We start from the raw sequence: 25,314 nt of genomic DNA on the forward strand, positions 1-25,314 counted from the left end.
GAGGCCGAAAAGGCCCCAACAGAGGAATTTCAACTAGGTCGATTTCTGCATTTCCTGCAAGCAGGAGTAAATATGGGCCTAAAACTAGGCTCCATTAAAGTACAGATCTCGGCTCTGTCGATTTTCTTTCAAAAAGAACTGGCTTCAGTACCTGAAGTTCAGACATTTGTGAAAGGAGTGCTGCATATTCAGCCCCCGTTTGTGCCTCCTGTGGCACCTTGGGATCTCAACGTGGTGTTGAGTTTCCTAAAATCACATTGGTTTGAGCTACTAAAAACCGTGGATTTGAAATATCTCACGTGGAAAGTGGTCATGTTATTGGCCTTGGCTTCAGCCAGGCGAGTGTCAGAATTGGCGGCTTTATCATGTAAAAGCCCTTATCTGATTTTCCATATGGATAGGGCAGAATTGAGGACTTGTCCCCAGTTTCTCCCTAAGGTGGTGTCAGCGTTTCACCTGAACCAGCCTATTGTGGTGCCTGCGGCTACTAGGGACTTGGAGGACTCCAAGTTGCTAGACGTTGTCAGGGCCCTGAAAATATATGTTTCCAGGACGGCTGGAGTCAGAAAATCTGACTCGCTGTTTATCCTGTATGCACCCAACAAGCTGGGTGCTCCTGCTTCTAAGCAGACTATTGCTCGCTGGATTTGTAGTACAATTCAGCTTGCACATTCTGTGACAGGCCTGCCACAGCCAAAATCTGTAAATGCCCATTCCACAAGGAAGGTGGGCTCATCTTGGGCGGCTGCCCGAGGGGTCTCGGCTTTACAACTTTGCCGAGCAGCTACTTGGTCAGGGGCAAACACGTTTGCAAAATTCTACAAATTTGATACCCTGGCTGAGGAGGACCTGGAGTTCTCTCATTCGGTGCTGCAGAGTCATCCGCACTCTCCCGCCCGTTTAGGAGCTTTGGTATAATCCCCATGGTCCTTACGGAGTTCCCAGCATCCACTAGGACGTCAGAGAAAATAAGAATTTATTCACCTGTAATTCTATTTCTCGTAGTCCATAGTGGATGCTGGGCGCCCATCCCAAGTGCGGATTGTCTGCAATTCTTGTAAATAGTTATTGCTAACTAATGGGTTATTGTTGAGCCATCTGTTGAGAGACTCAGTTGTTTTCATACTGTCAAACTGGATATAGTATCACGAGTTGTACGGTGTGATTGGTGTGGCTGGTATGAGTCTTACCCGGGATTCAAAATCCTTCCTTATTATGTCAGCTCGTCCGGGCACAGTGTCCTAACTGAGGCTTGGAGGAGGGTCATAGTGGGAGGAGCCAGTGCACACCAGGTAGTCCTAAATCTTTCTAGAGTGCCCAGCCTCCTTCGGAGCCCGCTATTCCCCATGGTCCTTACGGAGTTCCCAGCATCCACTACGGACTACGAGAAATAGAATTACCGGTGAGTAAATTCTTATTATTTGCATCCTTGGGCCACACACGTTTTCTTCTTGTCCACCAGTGTAATTAGACATTTTGGGGTCTATTCATGAAGTGTGGAAAAGTGAGCCTCTGGAGAAGTTGCCCAATCAACCAATCAGCAGCTCTGTATCATTTTATAGTATGCAAATTAAAGTTGTTACTTCAGTGCTGATTGATTGATTGATTGATTGATTGCCATGGTCACTTCTCCACTGGCTCATTTCTCCGCTTATCACTGCTTAGTAAATGTCCCCTTATGTACTGTACATTTTGGCCATTAATTACATACAGTAGTAGTTTTGGTTATCCCTACATTTCCACCCTCCTAAAAATCAAAAGAAATTAACATAACCTAAAGGTGCTGCAACGCTAGCAAAAGTTCAGTGATCTTTAGTTTGTCAGATACAGTATTTAACTTCTATTTCTGATACTGAACCTTTTCTTAAAACAATTTCATGTTGTATGACTTTCATGTTTGCAGCATGTGCTATAGGAAATGTATTTATGTTCTGAAGACGGACCGCTTATAAGGTGACTTGAGAAGTCCGTAAACAAGTGCCACTCGCAAATGTTGTGTTCATGACCAAGTGCCCATAGCTGAATTAGCATTATCAATTCTGCTAACATTGCATAATATAAGATGAATAATTTTTTGTATTGCCATCATTATTTTAAATAAGTATAATAAACATGGTGCCACAAATTTTTATGAAAATAAATAAGTGATAGGAAAAACATGATTGCTTATTTGAATTCAGCATAAAAAAAGCAAACTTAGAACACCTATCAAAACATGAGACAACATTGCCGTAACTAGACATTTTAGCGCTGTGTGCAAGAAACTGCATCGGCGCCCACCCCCTTAACGTAAACCGGCGGCAGTGCGCGATGTAGGCGCGCGCAAATAATATAGGGGCGTGGCTTCACGGGAAAGGGGTGTAGCCACAAAATAATACCAATTCATATAATGGTGCACAGTAGTCTCCATTGTTCAAATTACGGCACACAGTAGCGCCACTACACCAGGTAGAGCCCCTTTTACACCTTATGGCGGACAAATTCACCTTTTTACACATTACGGCAGACAGCGTCCCCTTTTTACACATTACGGCAGACAGCGTCCCCTCTTTACACATTACGGCAGACAGATTCCCCTTTTTACACATTACGGCAGACAGCGTCCCCTTTTTTACACATTACGGCAGACGGCGTCCCATATAAACATACGTATATATATACACATATACACACATTACATACATAGACACACACACACACATAAAGCAACACAGAGAGCGTCCCTTCTTCACACATTACGGCAGACAGCGTCCCCTTTTCTCTATCGTCCTAAGTGGATGCTGGGGTTCCTGAAAGGACCATGGGGAACAGCGGCTCCGCAGGAGACAGGGCACAAAAAAGTAAAGCTTTTACCAGATCAGGTGGTGTGCACTGGCTCCTCCCCCTATGACCCTCCTCCAGACTCCAGTTAGATTTTGTGCCCGAACGAGAAGGGTGCAATCTAGGTGGCTCTCCTAAAGAGCTGCTTAGAGAAAGTTTAGCTTAGGTTTTTTACTTTACAGTGAGTCCTGCTGGCAACAGGATCACTGCAACGAGGGACTTAGGGGAGAAGTAGTGAACTCACCTGCGTGCAGAGTGGATTTGCTGCTTGGCTACTGGACACTAGCTCCAGAGGGACGATCACAGGTACAGCCTGGATGGTCACCGGAGCCGCGCCGCCGGCCCCCTTGCAGACGCTGAAGAGAGAAGAGGTCCAAAATCGGCGGCTGAAGACTCCTGAGTCTTCATAAAGGTAGCGCACAGCACTGCAGCTGTGCGCCATTTTCCTCTCAGCACACTTCACACAACAGTCACTGAGGGTGCAGAGCGCTGGGGGGGGCGCTCTGAGAGGCAAATAAAAACCTTATTAGAGGCAAAAAATACCTCACATATAGCCCACAGAGGCTATATGGAGATATTTAACCCCTGCCTAACTTCAAAAATAGCGGGAGACGAGCCCGCCGGAAAAGGGGCGGGGCCTATCTCCTCAGCACACAGCGCCATTTTCTCTCACAGAAAAGCTGGAGAGAAGGCTCCCAGGCTCTCCCCTGCACTGCACTACAGAAACAGGGTTAAAACAGAGAGGGGGGGCACTGATTTTGGCGATATTGTATATATATAAAAGATGCTATAAGGGAGAAACACTTATATAAGGTTGTCCCTATATAATTATAGCGTTTTTGGTGTGTGCTGGCAGACTCTCCCTCTGTCTCCCCAAAGGACTGGTGGGTCCTGTCCTCTGTCAGAGCATTCCCGGTGTGTGTGCTGTGTGTCGGTACGTGTGTGTCGACATGTATGAGGACGATGTTGGTGAGGAGGCGGAGAAATTGCCTGTAATGGTGATGTCACTCTCTAGGGAGTCGACACCGGAATGGATGGCTTATTTAGAGAATTACGTGAGAATGTCAACACGCTGCAAGGTCGGTTGACGACATGAGACGGCCGACAATCTATTAGGACCGGTCCAGGCGTCTCAGAAACACCGTCAGGGGTTTTAAAAACGCCCATTTACCTCAGTCGGTCGACACAGACACAGACACGGACACTGAATACAGTGTCGACGGTGAATAAACAAACGTATTTCTCATTAGGGCCACACGTTAAGGGCAATGAAGGAGGTGTTACGTGTTTCTGATACTACAAGTACCACAAGAAAGGGTATTATGTGGGAGTGAAAAAACTACCTGTAGTTTTTCCTGAATCAGATAAAATAAAATGAAGTGTGTGATGATGCGTAGGGTTACCCCGATAGCAAATATTGGCGTTATACCCTTTCCCGCCAGAAATTAGGGTACGTTGGGAAACACCCCTTAGGGTGATAAGGCGCTCACACGCTTATCAAGTGGCGTTACCGTCTCCAGATACGGCCGCCCTCAAGGAGCCAGCTGATAGGAAGCTGGAAAAATATCCTAAAAAGTATATACACACATACGGTGGTTATACTGCGACCAGCGATCGCCATCAGCCTGGAGATGCAGTGCTGGGTTGGCTTGGTCGGATTCCCTGACTGAAAATATTTTATTCATGTAGAGCATTTAATAGGATGCATTCTATATATATGTATGTGAGATGCACAGAGGGATATTTGCTCTCTGGCATCAAGATAAGTGCGTTGTCCATATCTCCCAGAAGATGTCAGGGACACGACAGTGGTCAGGTGATACAGATCCCATACGGCAGATGGAAGTATTGCTGTATAAAGGGAAGGAGTTATTTGGGGGTCGGTCCATCGGACCTGGGGACCACAGCAACAGCTGGGAAATCCAACCTTTTTTACCCCAAGTTACATCTCAGCTAAAAAAGACACCGTCTTTTCAGCCTCAATCTTTCCTTTCCCATGAGGGCATGCAGGCAAAAGGCCAGTCATATCTGCCCAGACATAGAGGTAAGGGAAGTAGACTGCAGCAGGCAGCCCTTTCCCAGGAAAAGAAGCCCTCCACCGCGTCTGCCAAGTCCTCAGCATGACGCTGGGGCCGTGCAAGCGGACTCAAGGTGGGGGGGTAGTCTCAAGAGTCTCAGGGCGCAGTGGGATCACTCGCAAGTTGACCCCTAGATCGTACGAGTATTATCCCAGGGGTAAAGATTGGAGAGTCGAGACATCTTCTCCTCGCAGGTTCCTGAAGTCTGCTTTACCAACGGCTCCCTCCGACAGGGAGGCAGCATTGGAAACAATTCACAAGCTGTATATCCAGCAGGTGATAATCAAAGTACCCCTCCTACGACAAGGAAAAGGGTATTATTTTTCCACACTATATTGTGGTACTGAAGCCAGACGGCTTGGTGACACATAGTCTAAATCTAAAATGGTTTGAACACTTACATAAAAGGTTCAAATCGAGATAAAGTCACTCAGAGCAGTGATAGCGAACCGGAAAAAAGGGGACTATATGGTGTCCCTGGACATCAAGGATTACCTCCATGTCCAAATTTTGTCCTTCTCATCAAGGGTACCTCTGGTTCGTGGTACAGAACTGTCAATATCAGTTTCAGACGATGCCGTTTGAATTATCCACGGCACCCCGGGCCTTTTTTACAAGGTAATGGCCGAAAAGATGTTTCTTCAAAGAAAAAAGGCATCTAAATTATCCCTTACTTGCACGACCTAAAAAGGGCAAGTTCCAGAGAACAGTTGGAGGTCGGAAGAGCACTATCTAAAGTAGTTCTTCGACGGCACGACTGGATTCTAAATATTCCAAGAATCGCAGCTGTTTTCCGACGTCTGCTGTTCCTAGGGATGATTCTGGACACGGTTCAGAAAAAGGTTTTTCTTCCCGAGGAAAAAGCCAAGGAGTTATCCGACCTGTCAGGAACCTCCTAAAACCAGGAAAGGTGTCTGTACATCAATGCACAAGACTCCTGGGAAAAATGGTGGCTTTTTACGAAGCGAACCTGGAAAAGTCTCTTCACATAAACAAAACCGGTGTTGATTCAGTCGGACAACATCACGGCGGTCGCCCATGTAAACAGACAGGGCGGCACAAGAAGCAGGAGTGCAATGGCAGAAGCTGCCAAGATTCTTCGCTGGGCGGAGAATCACGTAATAGCACTGTCAGCAGTGTTCTTCCCGGGCGTGGACAACTGGGAAGCAGACTTCCTCAGCAGACACGATATTCACCCGGGAGAGGGGGGTCTTCATCCAGAAGTCTTCCACATGCTAATAAACTGTTGGGAAAGACCAATGGTAGACATGATGGCGTCTCGCCTCAACAAGAAACTGGACAAGTATTGCGCCAGGTCAAGAGATCCACAGGCAATAGCTGTGGACGCACTGGTAACACCTTGGGTGTACAAATCAGTATATGTGTTTCCTCCTCTGCCTCTCATACCAAAGGTATTGAAGATTATACGGTGAAGAGGAGTAAGAACAATACTAGTGGCTCCGGATTGGCCAAGAAGGACTTGGTACCCGGAACTTCAAGAGTTGGTCACGGACGACCCGTGCCCTCTACTTCTGAGAAGGGACCTGCTACAACAGGGTCCCTGTCTCTTTCAAGACTTACCGCGGCTGCGTTTGACGGCATGGCGGTTGAACGCCAGATCCTAAAAGGGAAAGGCATTCCAGAAGAAGTCATTCCTACCTTGATTAAGGCAAGGAAGGAAGTCACCGCGAAACATTATCACCGCATTTGGCGAAAATATGTCGCGTGGTGCGAGGATCGGAGTGTTCCGACGGAGGAATTTCAACTGGGTCGTTTCCTACATTTCCTACAATCAGGATTGTCTATGGGTCTCAAATTGAGATCTATTAAGGTTCAAATTTCGGCCCTGTCAATATTCTTCCAAAAAGAATTGGCCTCAGTTCCTGAGGTACAGACTTTTGTTAAAGGAGTACTGCATATACAGCCTCCTGTGGTGCCTCCGGTGGCACCGTGGGATCTAAATGTAGTTTTAGATTTCCTCAAATCCCATTGGTTTGAACCATTGAAAAAGGTGGATTTTAAATATCTCACATGGAAAGTGACTATGTTACTGACCCTGGCTTCCGCCAGGAAAGTATCTGAATTGGCGGCTTTATCTTATAAAAGCCCTTATCTAATCTTCCATTCGGATAGGGCAGAACTGAGGACTCGTCCGCATTTTCTCCCTAAGGTGGTATCAGCGTTTCACCTGAACCAACCTATTGTGGTGCCTGCGGCCACTGGCGACTTGGAGGACTCCAAGTTGTTGGACGTTGTCAGAGCCTTAAAAATATACATTTCAAGGACGGCTGAAGTCAGAAAATCTGACTCGCTGTTGATACTATATGCACCCAACAAGTTGGGTGCCCCTGCTTCTAAGCAGACGATTGCTCGTTGGATTTGTAACACAATTCAACTTGCTCATTCTGTGGCAGGCCTGCCACAGCCTAAATCTGTTAAGGCCCATTCCACAAGGAAGGTGGGCTCATCTTGGGCGGCTGCCCGAGGGGTCTCGGCATTACAATTCTGCCGAGCAGCTACGTGGTCGGGGGAAAACACGTTTGTAAAATTCTACAAATTTGATACCCTGGCAAAAGAGGACTTGGAATTCTCTCATTCGGTGCTGCAGAGTCATCCGCACTCTCCCGCCCGTTTGGGAGCTTTGGTATAATCCCCATGGTCCTTTCAGGAACCCCAGCATCCACTTAGGACGATAGAGAAAATAAGAATTTACTTACCGATAATTCTATTTCTCGGAGTCCGTAGTGGATGCTGGGCGCCCATCCCAAGTGCGGATTATCTGCAATACTGTACATAGTTATTGTTAACAAATTCGGGTTATATTGTTAAGGAGCCATCTTTAAGAGGCTCTTTCTGTTATCATACTGTTAACTGGGTTTAGATCACAAGTTGTACGGTGTGATTGGTGTGGCTGGTATGAGTCTTACCCGGGATTCAAATTGCCTCCCTTATTGTGTACGCTCGTCCGGGCACAGTACCTAACTGGAGTCTGGAGGAGGGTCATAGGGGGAGGAGCCAGTGCACACCACCTGATCTGGTAAAAGCTTTACTTTTTTGTGCCCTGTCTCCTGCGGAGCCGCTGTTCCCCATGGTCCTTTCAGGAACCCCAGCATCCACTACGGACTCCGAGAAATAGAATTATCGGTAAGTAAATTCTTATTTTTACGCATTACAGCAGACAGCGTCCCCTTTTTACATATTACGGCAGACAGCGTCCCCTCTTTACACATTACGGCAGACAGTGTCCCCTTTTTACACATTAAGGCAGACAGCATCCCCTTTTTTACGCATTACGGCAGACAGCGTCCCCTTTTTACACATTGCGGCAGACAGTGTCCGCTCTTTACACATTACGGCAGACAGTGTCCTCTTTTTTACACATTACGGCAGACAGCGTCCCATATAAACATACGTATATATATATATATACACATTACATACATAGACACACACATAAAGCAACACAGAGAGCCAAAAATTCCAATTTTATAAACCGCAGCATAATAAAAAAAACTACATTATAACAGCACGATGATTTAAACAAAAAATAAAAATATACAGCTAGCTTACTTTTTTTCACGGCAGCTGGCAAGCTGCTTGTGGCACTCTGCTGGCTGGCTCCACAAACTCTTCTTTCCTGCAGCCTGCGTGCCCAGCCAATGACTGATCCGCAGGCTGCACCTTAACACCATTGGACAGCTGAGCCGTCGCTCAGCTGTCCTGAACTTCTATGCAGCGCTGGAGCCTCTGCTGCTCGGTTGCCAGGACAACCTACAGGGAGCCGTCGGAGGAGCGCAGTGCCGCAGATCAGACTTTCTGACCGCGACCGCCGCCTGCCCAATCACCCGCCAATCAGTGAGCCACCTCCTCAGGGACGGGCAGTGGTAGCGCAGCCAGGGGGAATATGCGCTCTGACTAGGTGTGCGCTGTGGGCAATGCCCCTTCAGCACACACCTAGTGACAGCGCTGTGAGACAATATTGTTGTTAAATGGTGTTAGCTTCACAAACCAGTATTACACAATGCCAGCTAATGTCCAAATAATGGTAAAAAGAAGGTAAGACACTACAATATTGTCTGACCTAAGCAGCTCCTGAACAAGTTTCACTCAACATAAGAAACTCAATCATGTTTTCAATATACCATACTTTTCAGGCTGCTAGAAACTGGGGGGGGAAATGCTGTGCGTGTGTGTGTATGTATGTATGTATGTATATGTATATATAAGAGCAAACACAAGCCGCACTCTCCACTAAAATGTTCTTAGAACTCTTTAATCACATCACCTCTCATACATAGCAGAGAGATTATTCATTGATTTACATATTTTGCAATATTATCTCAGCAATACAGATTTTTTCACATAAAAGTTACATTGGATATCATATGGCTTTTACACGTCATATAGCAACAACATGAATAATCTGCCTTGTAAAGCAAAGCTTATACTCATCCGGAACAAAAAGTCCTCAATGTCCACCCAAGTAACATGTGATCTCTGTTGCTGTTTTACAACCAGTATCCATCACAATCCATAGTTATGGTGCCTTTAATTATGGTGCCTTTGGTTTTTATACACCTCACGGTGTGTGTGTCGGTCGACTTCGGCTGTCATCCGCGCCATTCAAGACAAAACACCTGTTCAACCTGACCATTGGCGTGCGTTCCACACCATTGCGCATGTCAGGCTGCTTGAAACTGGGGGAAAAAAATGCTGTGTGTATATGTATGTATGTGTATATATATATATATATATATATATACACAGTTTTGCTCATAAGTTTACATACCCTAGCAGAATTTGTGATTTTCTGGCCATTTGTCAGAGAATATGAATGATAACTCACAAGCTTTTCTTTCACTCATGGTTAGTGGTTGGGTGAAGCCATTTATTGTCAAACAACTGTGTTTACTCTTTTTAAATCATAATGACAACAGAAACTACCCAAATGACCCTGATCAAAAATTTACATACCCCAGTTCTTAATACCGTGTATTGCCCCCTTTAACACCAATGACAGCTTGAAGTCTTTTGTGGTAGTTGTGGATGAGGTTCTTTATTTTCTCAGATGGTAAAGCTGCCCATTCTTCTTGGCAAAAAGCCTCTATTTCCTGTAAATTCTTGGGCTGTCTTGCATGAACTGCACATTTGAGATCTCCCCAGAGTGGCTCAATGATATTGAGGTCAGGAGACTGAGATGGCCACTCCAGAACCTTCACTTTATTCTGCTGTAGCCAATGACAGGTTGACTTGGCCTTGTGTTTTAGGTCATGTTGGAACGTCCAAGTACGTCCCATGCGCAGCTTCCGGGCTGATGAGTGCAAATTTTCCTCCAGTATTTTCTGATAACATGCTGCATTCATCTTGCCATCAATTTTGACCAAGTTTCCAGTGCCTTTGTAGCTCACACATCCCCAAAACATCAGCGATCCACCTCCGTGTTTCACAGTAGGAATGGTGTACCTGTCATCATAGGCCTTGTTGACTCCTCTCCAAATGTAACGTTTATGGTTGTGGCCAAAAAGTTAAATTTTGGTCTCATCACTCCAAATGACTTTGTTCCAGAAGTTTTGAGGCTTGTCTCTGTGCTGTTTGGAGTATTGTAAGCGGGATGCTTTGTGGCATTTGCATAGTAATGGCTTTCTGCTGGCGACTCGACCATGCAGCCCATTTTTCTTCAAATGCGTCCTTATTGTGTATCTTGAAACAACCACATCACTTTTTTTCAGAGAGTCCTGTATTTCAGCTGAAGTTATTTGTGGATTTTTCTTTGCATCCCGAACAATTTTCCTGGCAGTTGTGGCTGAAATTTTTGTTGGTCTACCTGACCGTGATTTGGTTTCCACAGAATCCGTCATTTTCCACTTCTTAATTAGATTTTGCACACTGCTGATTGGCATTTTCAATTGCTTGGATATCTTTTTATATCCCTTTCCTGTTTTATACAGTTCAATTACCTTTTCCCGCAGATCCTTTGACAATTCTTTTGCTTTCCCCATGACTCAGAATCTAGACACGTCAGTGCAGCACTGGATGAAAGATGCAAGGGTCTTTCAGGAGTGCAGAAACTTACTGACCTTTTATACACATACACTTTTCTCTGACGTCCTAGTGGATGCTGGGTACTCCGTAAGGACCATGGGGTATAGACGGGCTTCGCAGGAGACTGGGCACTCTTAAAAGAAAGATTAGGTACTATATCTGGTGTGCACTGGCTCCTCCCTCTATGCCCCTCCTCCAGACCTCAGTATCTGTGCCCGGCCAGAGCTGGATGCACCCTAGTGGCTCTCCTGAGCTTCCTAGAAAAGAAAGTATTTGTTAGGTTTTTTATTTTCAGTGAGATCTGCTGGCAACAGACTCACTGCTTCGTGGGACTGAGGGGAGAGAAGCGAACCTACCTGCTTGCAGCTAGCTTGGGCTTCTAAGGCTACTGGACACCATTAGCTCCAGAGGGATCGAACACAGGCCCAGCCTCGGTCGTCCGGTCCCGGAGCCGCGCCGCCGTCCCCCTCGCAGAGCCAGAAGAACGAAGAGAAGTGGAAATCGGCGTCTGAAGACTCCGGTCTTCATTAAGGTAGTGCACAGCACTGCAGCTGTGCGCCATTGCTCCCTCTGCACACCACACACTCCGGTCACTGATGGGTGCAGGGCGCTGGGGGGGGGGGGGCGCCCTGGGCAGCAATTAGAGTACCTTACATGGCTAAATAGCACATAATACAGTTATTAAACTGTATATGTGCATAATCCCCTGCCATAAAACATATAAAAAAAAGCGGGAGAAGTCCGCCGAGAAAGGGGCGGGGCTATCTACCTCAGCACACCAGCGCCATTTTCTCTTCACAGCTCCGCTGGAAGAACGCTCCCCAGGCTCTCCCCTGCAGGTCCAGACTTCTAGGGTAAAAAAGAGAGGGGGGGCACATAAATTTAGGCGCAAATTGTGTATAATAGCAGCTATTGGGAAAAATCACTCAGTATAGTGTGCATCCCTGTGATATATAGCGCTGTGGTGTGTGCTGGCATACTCTCTCTCTGTCTCCCCTAAGGACTTAGTGGGGTCCTGTCCTCAGTCAGAGCATTCCCTGTGTGTGTGCGGTGTGCCGGTACGGCTGTGTCGACATGTTTGATGAGGAAGCTTATGTGGAGGCGGAGCAGGTGCCGATAAGTGTAATGTCACCCCCTGCGGGGCCGACACCAGAGTAGGTGGATATGTGGAAGGTATTACACGACAGTGTCAACTCCTTGCATAAAAGGTTCGATGACATAACAGCTGTGGGACAGCCGGCTTCTCAGCCAGTGCCTGTACAGGCGTCTCAAAGGCCATCAAGGGCTCAAAAACGCCCGTTACCTCAGATGGCAGACACAGATGTCGACACGGAGTCTGACTCCAGTGTCGACGAGGACGAGACTAATGTACATTCCACTAGGGCCACCCGTTGCATGATTACGGCAATGAAAAATGTGTTGCACATTTCTGACATTAACCCAGGTACCACTAAAAAGGGTATTATGTTTGGGGAGAAAAAGCGACCAGTGGTTTTTCCCCCATCAGACGAGTTGAATGAAGTGTGTGAAGAAGCGTGGGCTTCCCCCGATCTGGGCCGTCTTTTCGTATGGGCTCAATGGGCTCTTGCCCAAGGGCCCCAGGAGTAAAAGGGCCCTTGGCTAATAGCTGAGGGTCCCCTCTTTCCAGGGGTACCAGATTTTTGAAAATCGGCCCTGGGTAACCGGAGATATCTGACTTCAAAGCAGTGGTCCCCGTCCAAGCCTGTTAATTGTTCTTCCCAGCCAGATATCTCGGGTTCTGGCTGACTTAGAGTTTTACTGAGGGTATATTCCAAAAGCTGGGACTCTCCACTTTCAGTGGACACTGGCAGCTTGTCTCTACTATGCCCAGAACCAGAGATATCAGCCTTCAAGCCGCTCGTCCCTGCTCCAGCTCCAAACGCCTAATATGCAGTTTTATATATTTGTTGGTGGATTGCTCTGGCTCCTGAAGTCTGATCCCCAAGTCCCCAGTATCTCCTGAAAGGTGGGACTCTAGTTATTTTTTATCCCATTAAAGCTAAGAAAACTATTTCCAGGAACTGGAGATATCTGCAGTAAAGCAAGCTGCCCTGACCCCCGGAAAATTATGAATATTAAGCCCACTCCACTATCCACCCCTCCCCTGTGTATTAAACACCCCCTACCACGCTGGAAGTCATGTACCAGGGCCCCTTCATTCAGCACAATGTCCCCTTCTACAGTTTAGTGTTCTCTTTCCCGCCCCATTTGTGCAGTAAAGGAGTAATTAGCAGAAATGATTTCTCCAGGTCCTACATGCTGAGCGAAAAATAGAACCCCCCTTCCCCCCGCGGAACATCAAAGATGCCGCTGATAGCACCCCCCACCCCTACTGCTGGTGGGTGGGTGGGTAGGGGCCCCCGTGCATTGCTGTGCCCAGGGGCTTACACTGCTATTAAGACGGCTCTGCCCCCGATAAGAAACTAGTGATTTCTAAAAAGTTACTGATGGCGTACCCTTTCCCGCCAGAGGACAGGTTACGTTGGGAGACATCCCCTAGGGTGGATAAAGCGTTCACACGCTTGTGAAAAAAGGTGGCACTGCCGTCTCAGGATACGGCCGCCTTAAAGGAGCCTGCGGATAGAAAGCAGGAGGCTATCCTGAAGTCTGTATATACACACTCAGGTACTATACTGAGACCTGCAATTGCTTCAGCTTGGATGTGTAGTGCTGCAGCAGCTTGGTCCGATACCCTGTCAGATAATATTGATACCCTCGACAGGGATACGATTTTGCTAACCATAGATCATATTAAAGACGTCGTCTTATATATGAGAGATGCACAGAGGGATATTTGCCGGCTGGCATCTAGAATTAAGGCAATGTCCATTTCTGCCAGGAGAGTATTATGGACTCGGCAGTGGACAGGTGATGCGGATTCTAAAAGGCACATGGAGGTTTTGCCTTACAAGGGTGAGGAATTGTTTGGGGATGGTCTCTCGGACCTCGTTTCCACAGCAACAGCTGGGAAGTCGACATTTTTACCTCAGGTTCCCTCGCAGCCTAAGAAAGCACCGTATTATCAGGTACAGTCCTTTCGGCCCCAAAAAGGCAAGCGGGTCAGAGGCGCTTCCTTTCTACCCAGAGGCAAGGGAAGAGGGAAAAAGCTGCACCAGACAGCCAGTTCCCAGGATCAAAAATCTTCCCCCGCTTCCTCTGAGTCCACCGCATGACGCTGGGGCTCCACAGGCGGAGCCAGGTGCGGTGGGGGCGCGTCTCTGGAACTTCAGCGACCAGTGGGTTCGCTCACAGGTGGATCCCTGGGTTCTGCAAGTAGTATCACAGGGATACAAGCTGGAGTTCGAGGCGACTCCCCCTCGCCGTTACCTCAAATCAGCCTTGCCTGCTGCTCTCAGAGAAAGGGAGGTAGTACTGGCGGCAATTCACAAGCTGTATCTTCAGCAGGTGATAATCAAGGTACCCCTCTTTCAACAGGGACGGGGTTACTATTCCACAATGTTTGTGGTACCGAAACCAGACGGTTCGGTGAGACCCATTCTAAATTTGAAATCCTTGAACATTTATATAAAAGAAGTTCAAGTTCAAGATGGAATCGCTCAGGGCGGTTATTGCAAGCCTGGAAGAGGGGGATTTTATGGTGTCATTGGACATCAAGGATGCTTACCTGCATGTCCCCATTTATCCACCCCACCAGGAGTACCTCAGGTTTGTGGTACAGGACTGTCATTACCAATTCCAGACGCTGCCGTTTGGTCTGTCCACGGCACCGCGGGTATTTACCAAGGTAATGGCCGAAATTATGATGCTCCTCCGATAGAAAGGAGTCATAATTATCCCGTACTTGGACGATCTCCTTATAAAGGCGAGGTCCAAAGAGCAGTTGCTAGTCAGCGTAGCACTATCTCAGGAAGTGCTGCATCAGCACGGCTGGATTCTGAATATCCCAAAGTCACAGCTGATTCCTGCGATGCGTCTGCTGTTTTTGGGCATGATTCTGGACACAGAACAGACGAAGGTGTTTCTCCCGGAGGAGAAGGCCCAGGAATTATCATCTCTGGTCAGGGACCTCCTGAAACCAAAGCAGGTGTCGGTGCATCACTGCACGCGAGTCCTGGGAAAGATGGTAGCTTCTTACGAAGCAATTCCCTTCGGCAGATTCCATGCAAGGATCTTTCAGTGGGATCTGTTAGACAAGTGGTCCGGATCGCATCTCCAGATGCATCGGTTGATCACCCTGTCCCCGAGGGCCAGGGTGTCTCTGCTGTGGTGGCTGCAGAGTGCTCATCTGCTCGAGGGCCGCAGATTCGGCACACAGGACTGGGTCCTGGTGACCACGGATGCAAGCCTCCGAGGTTGGGGGGCAGTCACCCAGGGAAGAAACTTCCAAGGACAATGGTCGAGTCAGGAAACTTCCCTACACATAAATATTCTGGAACTAAGGGCCATTTACAACGCCCTGAGTCAAGCAGAACCCCTGCTTCAAAACCAACCAGTTCTGATTCAGTCAGACAACATCACGGCAGTCGCCCATGTAAATCGACAGGGCGGCACAAGAAGCAGGATGGCAATGGCAGAAGCCACAAGGATTCTTCGATGGGCGGAGAATAACGTGCTAGCACTGTCAGCAGTGTTGCACCAGGTCAAGGGACCTTCAGGCGATAGCTGTGGGCGCTCTAGTGACACCGTGGGTGTACCAGTCGGTATATGTGTTCCCGCCTCTTCCTCTCATACCCAAGGTACTGAGGATAATAAGAAAAAGGGGAGTAAGAACTATACTCATTGTTCCGGATTGGCCAAGAAGGACTTGGTACCCAGAACTTCAAGAGATGATCACAGAGGACCCGTGGCCTCTGCCTCTCAGACAGGACCTGTTGCAGCAGGGGCCCTGTCTGTTCCAAGACTTACCGCTGCTGCGTTTGACGGCATGGTGGTTGAACGCCGGATCCTAAAGGAAAAGGGCATTCCGGATGAAGTCATTCCTATGCTGATAAAAGCTAGGAAGGATGTGACAGCAAAACATTATCACCGCATATGGCGAAAATATGTTGCTTGGTGTGAGGCCAAGAAGGCCCCAACGGAGGAATTTCAGCTGGGTCGATTTCTGCACTTCCTACAGTCAGGAGTGACTATGGGCCTTAAATTGGGTTCCATAAAAGTCCAGATTTCGGCCCTGTCTATTTTCTTTCAAAAGAACTGGCTTCACTGCCTGAAGTTCAAACATTTGTTAAGGGTGTGCTCCATATTCAGCCCCCTTTTGTGCCTCCAGTGGCACCTTGGGATCTCAACGTTGTGTTGGATTTCCTAAAATCACATTGGTTTGAGCCACTTAAAACCGTGGAGCTAAAATATCTCACGTGGAAAGTGGTCATGCTATTGGCCTTGGCAGAATTGGCAGCTTTGTCGTGTAAAAGCCCATATCTGATTTTCCATATGGACAGGGCAGAATTGAGGACTCGTCCCCAGTTTCTCCCAAAGGTGGTATCAGCTTTTCATTTTAACCAACCTATTGTGGTGCCTGCGGCTACTCAGGACTTGGAGGATTCCAAGTTGCTGGACGTAGGCCGGGCCCTAAAAATCTATGTTTCCAGGACAGCTGGAGTCAGAAAAACTGACTCCCTATTTATCCTGCATGCACCCAACAAGCTGGGTGCTCCTGCTTCAAAGCAGACTATTGCTCGCTGGGTCTGTAGCACGATTCAACTTGCACATTCTGCGGCTGGACTGCCGCATCCTAAATCAATAAAAGCCCATTCCACAAGGAAAGTGGGCTCATCTTGGGCGGCTGCCCGAGGGGTCTCGGCTTTACAACTTTGCCGAGCTGCTACTTGGTCGGGTTCAAACACATTTGCAAAATTCTACAAGTTGATACCCTGGCTGAGGAGGACCTTGAGTTTGCTCATTCGGTGCTGCAGAGTCATCCGCACTCTTCCGCCCGTTTGGGAGCTTTGCTATAATCCCCATGGTCCTTATGGAGAACCCAGCATCCACTAGGAGGTCAGAGAAAATGAGAATTTACTCACTTGTAATTCTATTTCTCGTAGTCCGTAGTGGATGCTGGGAGCCCGTCCCAAGTGCGGACTCTATGCAATACGTGTATATAGTTATTGCTTAACTAAAGGGTTTTGTTATGAGCCATCTGTTAATGAGGCTCATTTGTTGTTCATACTGTTAACTGGGTATAGTTATCACAAGTTGTACGGTGTGATTGGTGTGGCTGGTATGAGTCTTACCCTGGATTCCAAATCCTTTCCTAGTAATGTCAGCTCTTCCGGGCACAGTTTCCCTAACTGAGGTCTGGAGGAGGGGCATAGAGGGAGGAGCCAGTGCACACCAGATATAGTACCTAATCTTTCTTTTAAGAGTGCCCAGTTTCCTGCGGAGCCCGTCTATACCCCATGGTCCTTACGGAGTACCCAGCATCCACTACGGACTATGAGAAATAGAATTACCGGTGAGTAAATTCTTATTATTACAAGCAAACAGAGGATGGTTATCTTTTTTAGCCAATCAAACCCGTTTGTGTCAACTTGTGTGCATGTTATCGGCCAAAATATGTATGTAAACTTTTGATCAGGGTCATTTGGGTTGTTTCTGTTGTCATTATAGTTTAAAAGAGTAAACACAGTTGTTTGACAATAAATGGCTTCACCCAACCACTAACCATGAGTGAAAGAAAAGCTTGTGAGTTATCATTCATATTCTCTGACAAATGGCCAGAAAATCACAAATTCTGCTAGGGTATGTAAACTTATGAGCACAACTGTATATATATATATATATATATATATATATATACATACACACGCACAGCATTTTTCCCCCCAGTTTCTAGCAGCCTGACATGCGCAATGGTGTTATCATTCATATTCTCTGACAAATGGCCAGAAAATCACAAATTCTGCTAGGGTATGTAAACTTATGAGCACAACTGTATGTATAAATATATATGTGTATATATATATATATATATATATGTATTGGGAGAGAGAGTGAGAAATAGATATACATACATGTACATAGAAAGATAGATATTTATTGTATGCAGTGTAATGTCACCTTAAGAGGGAGGGAGCCAATGTGCAGTGAGCAGGCTCTGATTGGACCCCCTCCTCTCTGGTGGTGCAGTAGACTCTGGCATTGCACCAGAATATACTGCGCATGAGCAGGTCTCCAGGAACATAGGGCCTGCGCCGCATTCCTGGTGACATTTCTATTCTGCATGCACTAATCACCAGAAAATGGCCACTGTGGCCATTTTCCCAGTGATTTCTGCAGCTCTGAAAACTGCGCCGGGCCAGATGACCATTAAGTATACTTAAATTGGTGCAGTGTGTGGGGCTCCCTGGTCCCAGGGTCCCGTGTACACCACACAACCTTGCACCCATTACAGATACGCCAGTGATGTAGCATCAGTACTTTTACTACTTATGGCGACAGTGCTTACTTTCCAGGCACAGGAAGTCATTGGTATAGTATAGATTTTTTTTTTGTGCTTGTAGTTTGTTCCAACAACTTAGTAGTTTTTATTCTAAGGATATTAATCTCATTAATGTGCATTTTTACATTGTGCTTATCTTTCCACAGATGGGTTTGGTGTAGAAGAAAGACTTGAAGTTTATCATTTAAAATGTCTGGAAAATTTGGATCAACTTCTTTCCAACTAACTTATAAAAAAAATATATATGTACTTTACATTAGAGAAATCAGTAATTATATCAGCAGCTTTTTCTAAACAGACCACCTTTAGTCATTAGAATACATCATGTGAACTGAAATTAGTGTATTCTACTTGCTGTCTGTATTATGTAATTTGTTTTGTACAATTGTTACATAAATAATACAAACCCTACACTGAATGTCAAGTTGACATACAGGCCAAATCCAAGAAGGTGAATCACAAAACATGGGACTAACAACATTTTTGCATTGACTGCTATCCTTACATTGACGGAATTGCACATTAATTACGTGTTGTTGTTTTTTGTTTTTTTGTAAATATGGCTACTGTTCAAAAGATTGCACATTTTCTTTACATAACTTGTTAAAAAAAAACAGTGCCTGATTAATATACATTAAAAGCAAGCTGTTTACAAGTGTGCTTTATTCAAGAAATATCTATGGTTTATTATTTTAAGTGTAATTTTTATTTTATTTATTGATGTAATAAAATGTATTTTTTATGACACATGTAACGTGTTTGTTGTACAATAATTTATTTGTATGTTACGTTTTCTCTTCAAATATTTTTAGACCCAAAAGTATATATCTAATATATTTTATAAATCAAAAGTTTAATTGACTTTGCCTTAATTTGTGCAATTACTTTTCACAGTGAGAAAATGTATTTTAAATTAGTTTTCACTTAAAACTTCAGTGAGCACAGCTTCAGGCATCTACTGTATATTAAATTCTGGTATTTCAATTCATAAGAAGTTGACAAACACATTTTATAAAGAGCAATGCTTTACTGTAAATTATGAGAAGTAAACAGGTTAAAAATTACCATTTATGAAACATTTGTTTTTACTGCACATCCTTTAACAAAGAAATATGGGATCAGTACGACTTACCAGCAGCCAGGATGCCGGCTGTAGGTATACTGACAGGGTCATCTCGGCCACCAGTATGCCGGCAGCGGGGTGAGTGCAAGAAGTCCCCTTGCAGGCTCACTGTGCTCACCACGCTGGACACCCACGAGTGGGAATAGCCCCATCTGTCGGCATTGTAGGCTGTCTGGATTTCTACGCCGGTATCCTGACTGTTGGGATCCTGTCAGCTGGCAAATTAACTGCATCCCAGAAATATACATTATGTTCCATTATACATTTGCTTTAAATATGGCTGACCAACTTGGCAAACGTCAATATGAGAATGAATAAAAAATAGGGTTATGTTAAACCAGACAGCATTTAAATTGAAATGCAACAAAGTAAGGGAACAGACTGTGTTGTAGAATGGACGTAGCGCCTAATTCATGTTTGTACGCAATGGCCGATATTCACAATGACACAATTATATCAGGAGACTGTGCATGTCCTGCATTTACAGTGTGTGTGTGCACCAAGGTTCCAATGCAGTCTCGCTTGCAGTGCAGATCTCATGGAGAAGTGATTAACAGGAAGTGACCGTTTGGAGTTGTTAACAGTGGTTGGAAAAACAAAGGCGTGTCATGGCTGTTTCTCTGTCAGCAAGGATTGTGGCACACTGGACCATGGGATTGCAGTCTGGGATAAAGTTTGAAACCTACAAACTAAATTTAAATCTAAGCCCCTCCCTCCTGCAACCCCATTATTCCAGTTTCTTCTAGGAGTGAGGACATGAGCCCTCCTTGAGTTAGTATATGTTTAAACTTTTTTCACTTTGTAGTCAGGTCTTCAGTGCAGCAGCTTACAGGGAGCTGTCTGTCGCTGAAGACTTGCTTGCCGAGTGGTAGGGGGGTGCACTGGCTGATGCAGGGACCCCCACAGCACTATGGTCACTGCTGTCCTGGATGGTGGCGCCATGTCTCTGGGTTTTCATATATGCAAGTACGCCCTATACAGGCTGATAGCATGGGCTTCACTAAGGAGATGGAAGTGCATGTGTGGGGGGGGGGTAAGTTTGCTGGTACCCAGCTGTGCTGTGCAGCAGCAGTTGGTACAGGCTGCCTGGCTGCATAGGAAGAGAGAAGTGAAGCTGAAGACTCTTCCTCATTCTCCATGCTGTGTGCTCAGTGCCTGTGTCCTGATGTAAGTTTGAGCTCTGCTTCTCTCCTCTGCAACTACAGGTGGATAGCTGAGTATCCTATTTATACTGTAATTGCCACTACTGTTCTGTAATACTGTGCAGTTGCTCAGTGACCTGTGGACTGTGTTATTGTGTTGGGAATTTATCCACCTGCATCGACTATACTTAACGAAGTCCCATAGTGATTATGACTGACAAACTGAAGCCCGCAAAGACAAAGGGGCTACTATGCCTTTGTAGTTTACTTGTGCCCTGTGAAATATTAAATTACTGTGTGGACAAGTGGACTCTGGGACATTGTGTGAGAAATGTCAAGCCGGGTCTGGTTTTGCACAGGTGTGCATGGCCACTGCATCTGCCCTTACAGAGCCAGTGTGGGCACAAGTTCTGGGTCGATCAGTTTCCAACTTAGTGATGCTTGTTGCACTTCAGGATCATGCTAGGGCAGCGACTGAGCCAGTTCCCTCAGTGTGTGATTCCTGATTTCATACTCCCCGATTAGTGTGTTATGTGCCTTGGCTCCGTACCATGGAGCCTACAGCATCCGTTTTTTAAAAAGTTTCCTTTTACATGGAATGGTTTTTCGAAGATACTCAGCTGCACATAGTGCTTATGCGTCTAACTTCTCCCATAACCCAAATGGAAGTTTCTGCTTTGGTGGACAATGAGGGGGAACTTCAGAAGGCTACCATCACCCAGGAGGGTGAGGACCTGCAGCCTTTATTCGGTGAGGATGTGGAAGAACTTTTAGCAGCTGTGCACCATTCCCTGGACTGCTCCAAAGGGGATTCTCAAGCAGAGGCTGTCGGTCCGTTTATGTACCAGCTGGCAAGAAGGTAATGACTGTCCCATCTTTAGACCTTTCTAATCTCACTGTGGAAGCCTGGAAGGCACCAGATAAAAAAAAAATTGTTCTTTGCAAATGTGTTTCCCTTTATCTGTTTCCGTTGGATCATGTGTCAGAGTAGAAACTGCCTTCCAAGGTTGACACTGCAGTAACGCGTTTATCTACGCATCCGGCTCTTCCAGTTCAGGGTTCTGCATCCTTTAAGGATCCACTAAATAAGAAGCTGGAAGGTTGTCTCATCCCTATTTTTATGGGCTCTGGTGTCAATATCTGTCCCTTGTTGGCCTCTGCCTGGGTCGCTCAGGCCATGGAGACTTGGACCAATAAACTAATTGAGGGCCTTCATGACAATGCATCCTGAAATGACTTATTTGTCAGATCAGCTTCATGGTGCAGCTGAATATGTGTGTGAGGCCATGCAAGACATCGCACAACTGTCTTCAAGGGTTTCTGCTAAAGCTGTTTAATCTTGAAGGGCCCTGTAGCTCTGTGCTTGGTCTGCGGATTCTGAATCAAAATGTTCATTGGGAGCACTTCAATTTGGAGGGGGAATTCTTTTTGGGTCATAACTTGATACCATCATTGCCCAAGCTACTGGGGGGAAATGTACTTTTCTCCAGGTGTCTACACTTAAACAGTGCCGTTTCTAAGCCTTTTTCTCTGTTTTTTTGGGGTGCAGCATCCGCTGAAAGTAAGTCAGACGCCATTATTTCCCTAGCCGGAGTTCAGCATGGAAGGGCAGATTTTCCAGTAAATGTCGACGCTCAGGAGCCAAGGCTCCTGAAACTCCTAGCGACTGATGGTCCCTCTCCACCCAGTATGGTCACCAGTAGGTGGATGGTTGTTCCAGTTCAGGGACCATTGGGTGGAATCGTCTTTTGACACCTGGGTACTGGGCATAATTTCCAGACTGTACATCATAGATCCCAGGGGACCATCACCATGATATTTTTTCATTACTGCCTTTCCTCGGGATGCCGAGAAGAGGGTGGCATTAACACATGCTATTGAGTCTCTCTTTTCAGAGGCACGCTCCAGTACCTTCAACACTGAGTTTTACTCCAGCCTGCTCCTTTTTTGAAAGTTGAATGGCTTCTTCAGACTGATTTTAAATCTCTGTGCCTTGAACACTTGGTTGTGTGTGGATAATTTTTGGATGGAATCTCTTCAATCTTTCATCCACAGCATAGAGACCAACAACTTTTTGGCCTCATTGGACTTCAGAGATGCACATCTCCACATTCCTATTTGGGCAGATCATCATTCCCTCCTGCACTTTACAGTCTGTCCTGATCACTATCAGTTCTGGGCATTGCCATTCGGAATTGCAACGGTGCTGTGAGTCTGCACTAATATCATGTTCATAATGGCGAGCTCACTATGCAATCACGGTATCACGGTATCATATTTGCTCGTCCTTTATGATACACATAAACGTGGCTGGCTGGCTTCGAAGCAGACCTTTACGCATATAGGGCCTAATTCAGCATGGATCACTATTGTGAGAAATCGCAAATTGAGTGATTATCGAATGACTGCACTTTCAAAGTGTTTGCATTGCGCATGCACGAGCGGTAATAGTGACAGAAAATGCATACAGATCGTAATCACAGTGTAGCCGCTGTTTGCCTGACAGGAACCCAGCGTTTCTGAGCAGAAACCTGCCATTTTCTGGGTCTCTCAGAAAAAACAGGCGTGCTCATGCGTTTTTGGGGAGGGTCTCTGACATCAGCGCAGACCACTTTCAGGCCGTCCCACTCGCAGATTAGTGGCAGCCTCAGACCTACTGACATTTGCTCAGACGGCAAAAAATATTTGATCTTCTGTAAATTGCGTATGCATCTGTGAATAGATAGCATTCGCAAATTTGCAGGGGACGTTTTTTCTTTCTGTAGGGGCGGTGCCTTTCTACTCGCAGACAACTGCAATTTCTCACAATAGTGATCCATGCTGAATTAGGCCCCTGGATCCGCTCGGTCATCACTCGAGCATATTCTAGTGCAGGTCAACCAGCTCCAGACCTGGTGTCAGCACATTCCACTAAGGGTGGTGGCGATCTCCTGGGCAGTGCGACACAGGGCTTCGACAGAGCAAGTCTGACATGCAGCTACTTGGTCGTCTCTCCAACAATTTACTCGTTTTTTTTATCATTTTCATGTTTTTGCTTCAGGAGATGTCCACGTTGGTGGCACAGTTCTCTGGTCAGGCAACATGAGTGTTCTCTCCTCTGGGGGATGCTGTTGAACGTCCCATAGTTCAATGTTCCACAGAGAAATTAGGATATGATGTCACTTACCATTGAATCTTTTTCACTGAAGCAGGCGGTGGGACACTGCGTTCCCTCCCTCACGCTCAGTATTGTAAGGTATGGCTTCTTCCCCTACTGGTTTGTTTGTTCTAACAGTTTCACAGGGTTACTGTTACTCCTTTCCGGACTCTTTTAAAAGAAGTACTAGCATATTGGGGTTTTCAATGGGGAGGAGCTAAGATATAAAGTTACAGTTTGTTAGGTGCCAAACACCATACCAGCCTGCAATTCATGGTCCAGTGTCCTACAGCCTGCTTCAGAAAACAGGATTCAACGGTAAGAGACCAAAAACTCTCTCTTTCGGGCGTATATCTGCAGTTGACTGCGAGCTTGTATGTACAAAAGAATCGTGCCTGCATCTCTATTGCCATGTCCAGTCTGCATAGCCCTATACCAATACTTAGACCTGATGTTCCTCATTTTTTTGTGTATAAGATGTGATGAGATGACTCCTGTGGGCGTCTCGTTATTTCTGGATGGCATATTCACTAACATTAACATTGCATTTGCATACAAACTTGAATTAGGCCCATAGTTACAAGGATTTTGTGTAAGTAATAAGGGTTCATCTGATGGAGCAGACATGGATTAAAAAAAAACAATGTTTGATCAAATGAATAGTGTATTATGTTGAAAACATGAAGTATAGGGCATGGAATGGTTTCTAAAAATATGCATTCTGGCACAACAAAAATAAAATATATGAAATGAGTTAAAAAGGTATTTTGAGAGGATGAATAAAAAAAACCCGTCATACTGTATATTTGTACTGCACAAATATAATTTACCAGTAGACTTTTCTATGAATATCTATTTTTCTCTAACGTCCTAAGTGGATGCTGGGGACTCCATAAGGACCATGGGGAATAGCGGCTCCGCAGGAGACTGGGCACAAAAGTAAAGCTTTAGAACTACCTGGTGTGCACTGGCTCCTCCCCCCATGACCCTCCTCCAAGCCTCAGTTAGATTTTTGTGCCCGAACGAGAAGGGTGCACACTAGGTGGCTCTCCTGAGCTGCTTAGTGAAAAGTTTAGTTTTAGTTTTTTTTTTATTTTCAGTGAGACCTGCTGGCAACAGGCTCACTGCATCGAGGGACTAAGGGGAGAAGAAGCGAACTCACCTGCGTGCAGAGTGGATTGGGCTTCTTAGGCTACTGGACATTAGCTCCAGAGGGACGATCACAGGCCCAGCCATGGATGGGTCCCAGAGCCGCACCGCCGTCCCCCTTACAGAGCCAGAAGACAGAAGAGGTCCGGAAAATCGGCGGCAGAAGACGTCCTGTCTTCAACAAGGTAGCGCACAGCACTGCAGCTGTGCGCCATTGCTCTCAGCACACTTCACACTCCGGTCACTGAGGGTGCAGGGCGCTGGGGGGGGGCGCCCTGAGACGCAATAAAAACACCTTGGATGGCAAAAAATGCATCACATATAGCTCCTGGGCTATATGGATGAATTTAACCCCTGCCAGAATACATAGAAAAACGGGAGATAAGGCCGCCGATAAGGGGGCG

The 25,314-nt window shown here is 46.1% G+C and overlaps 1 protein-coding gene across 3 annotated transcripts in view; it reads left to right on the forward strand.

The window, feature by feature from the left end:
- Positions 1-19,107, forward strand: part of RTTN (rotatin) — a 660,131-nt gene extending 641,024 nt beyond the window's left edge. For all 3 annotated transcript variants that reach the window (XM_063923387.1, XM_063923386.1, XM_063923388.1), the window contains exon 50: positions 18,507-19,107. In XM_063923387.1, coding sequence (XP_063779457.1) covers positions 18,507-18,586 — 80 coding nt within the window. In that variant the 3' untranslated portion in view covers positions 18,587-19,107. The remainder of the gene's footprint in view (positions 1-18,506) is intronic.
- Positions 19,108-25,314: the final 6,207 nt, after the last annotated feature.

The sequence above is a fragment of the Pseudophryne corroboree genome, chromosome 5 (assembly GCF_028390025.1).
Source record: "Pseudophryne corroboree isolate aPseCor3 chromosome 5, aPseCor3.hap2, whole genome shotgun sequence".
Lineage (NCBI taxonomy): Eukaryota > Metazoa > Chordata > Amphibia > Anura > Myobatrachidae > Pseudophryne > Pseudophryne corroboree.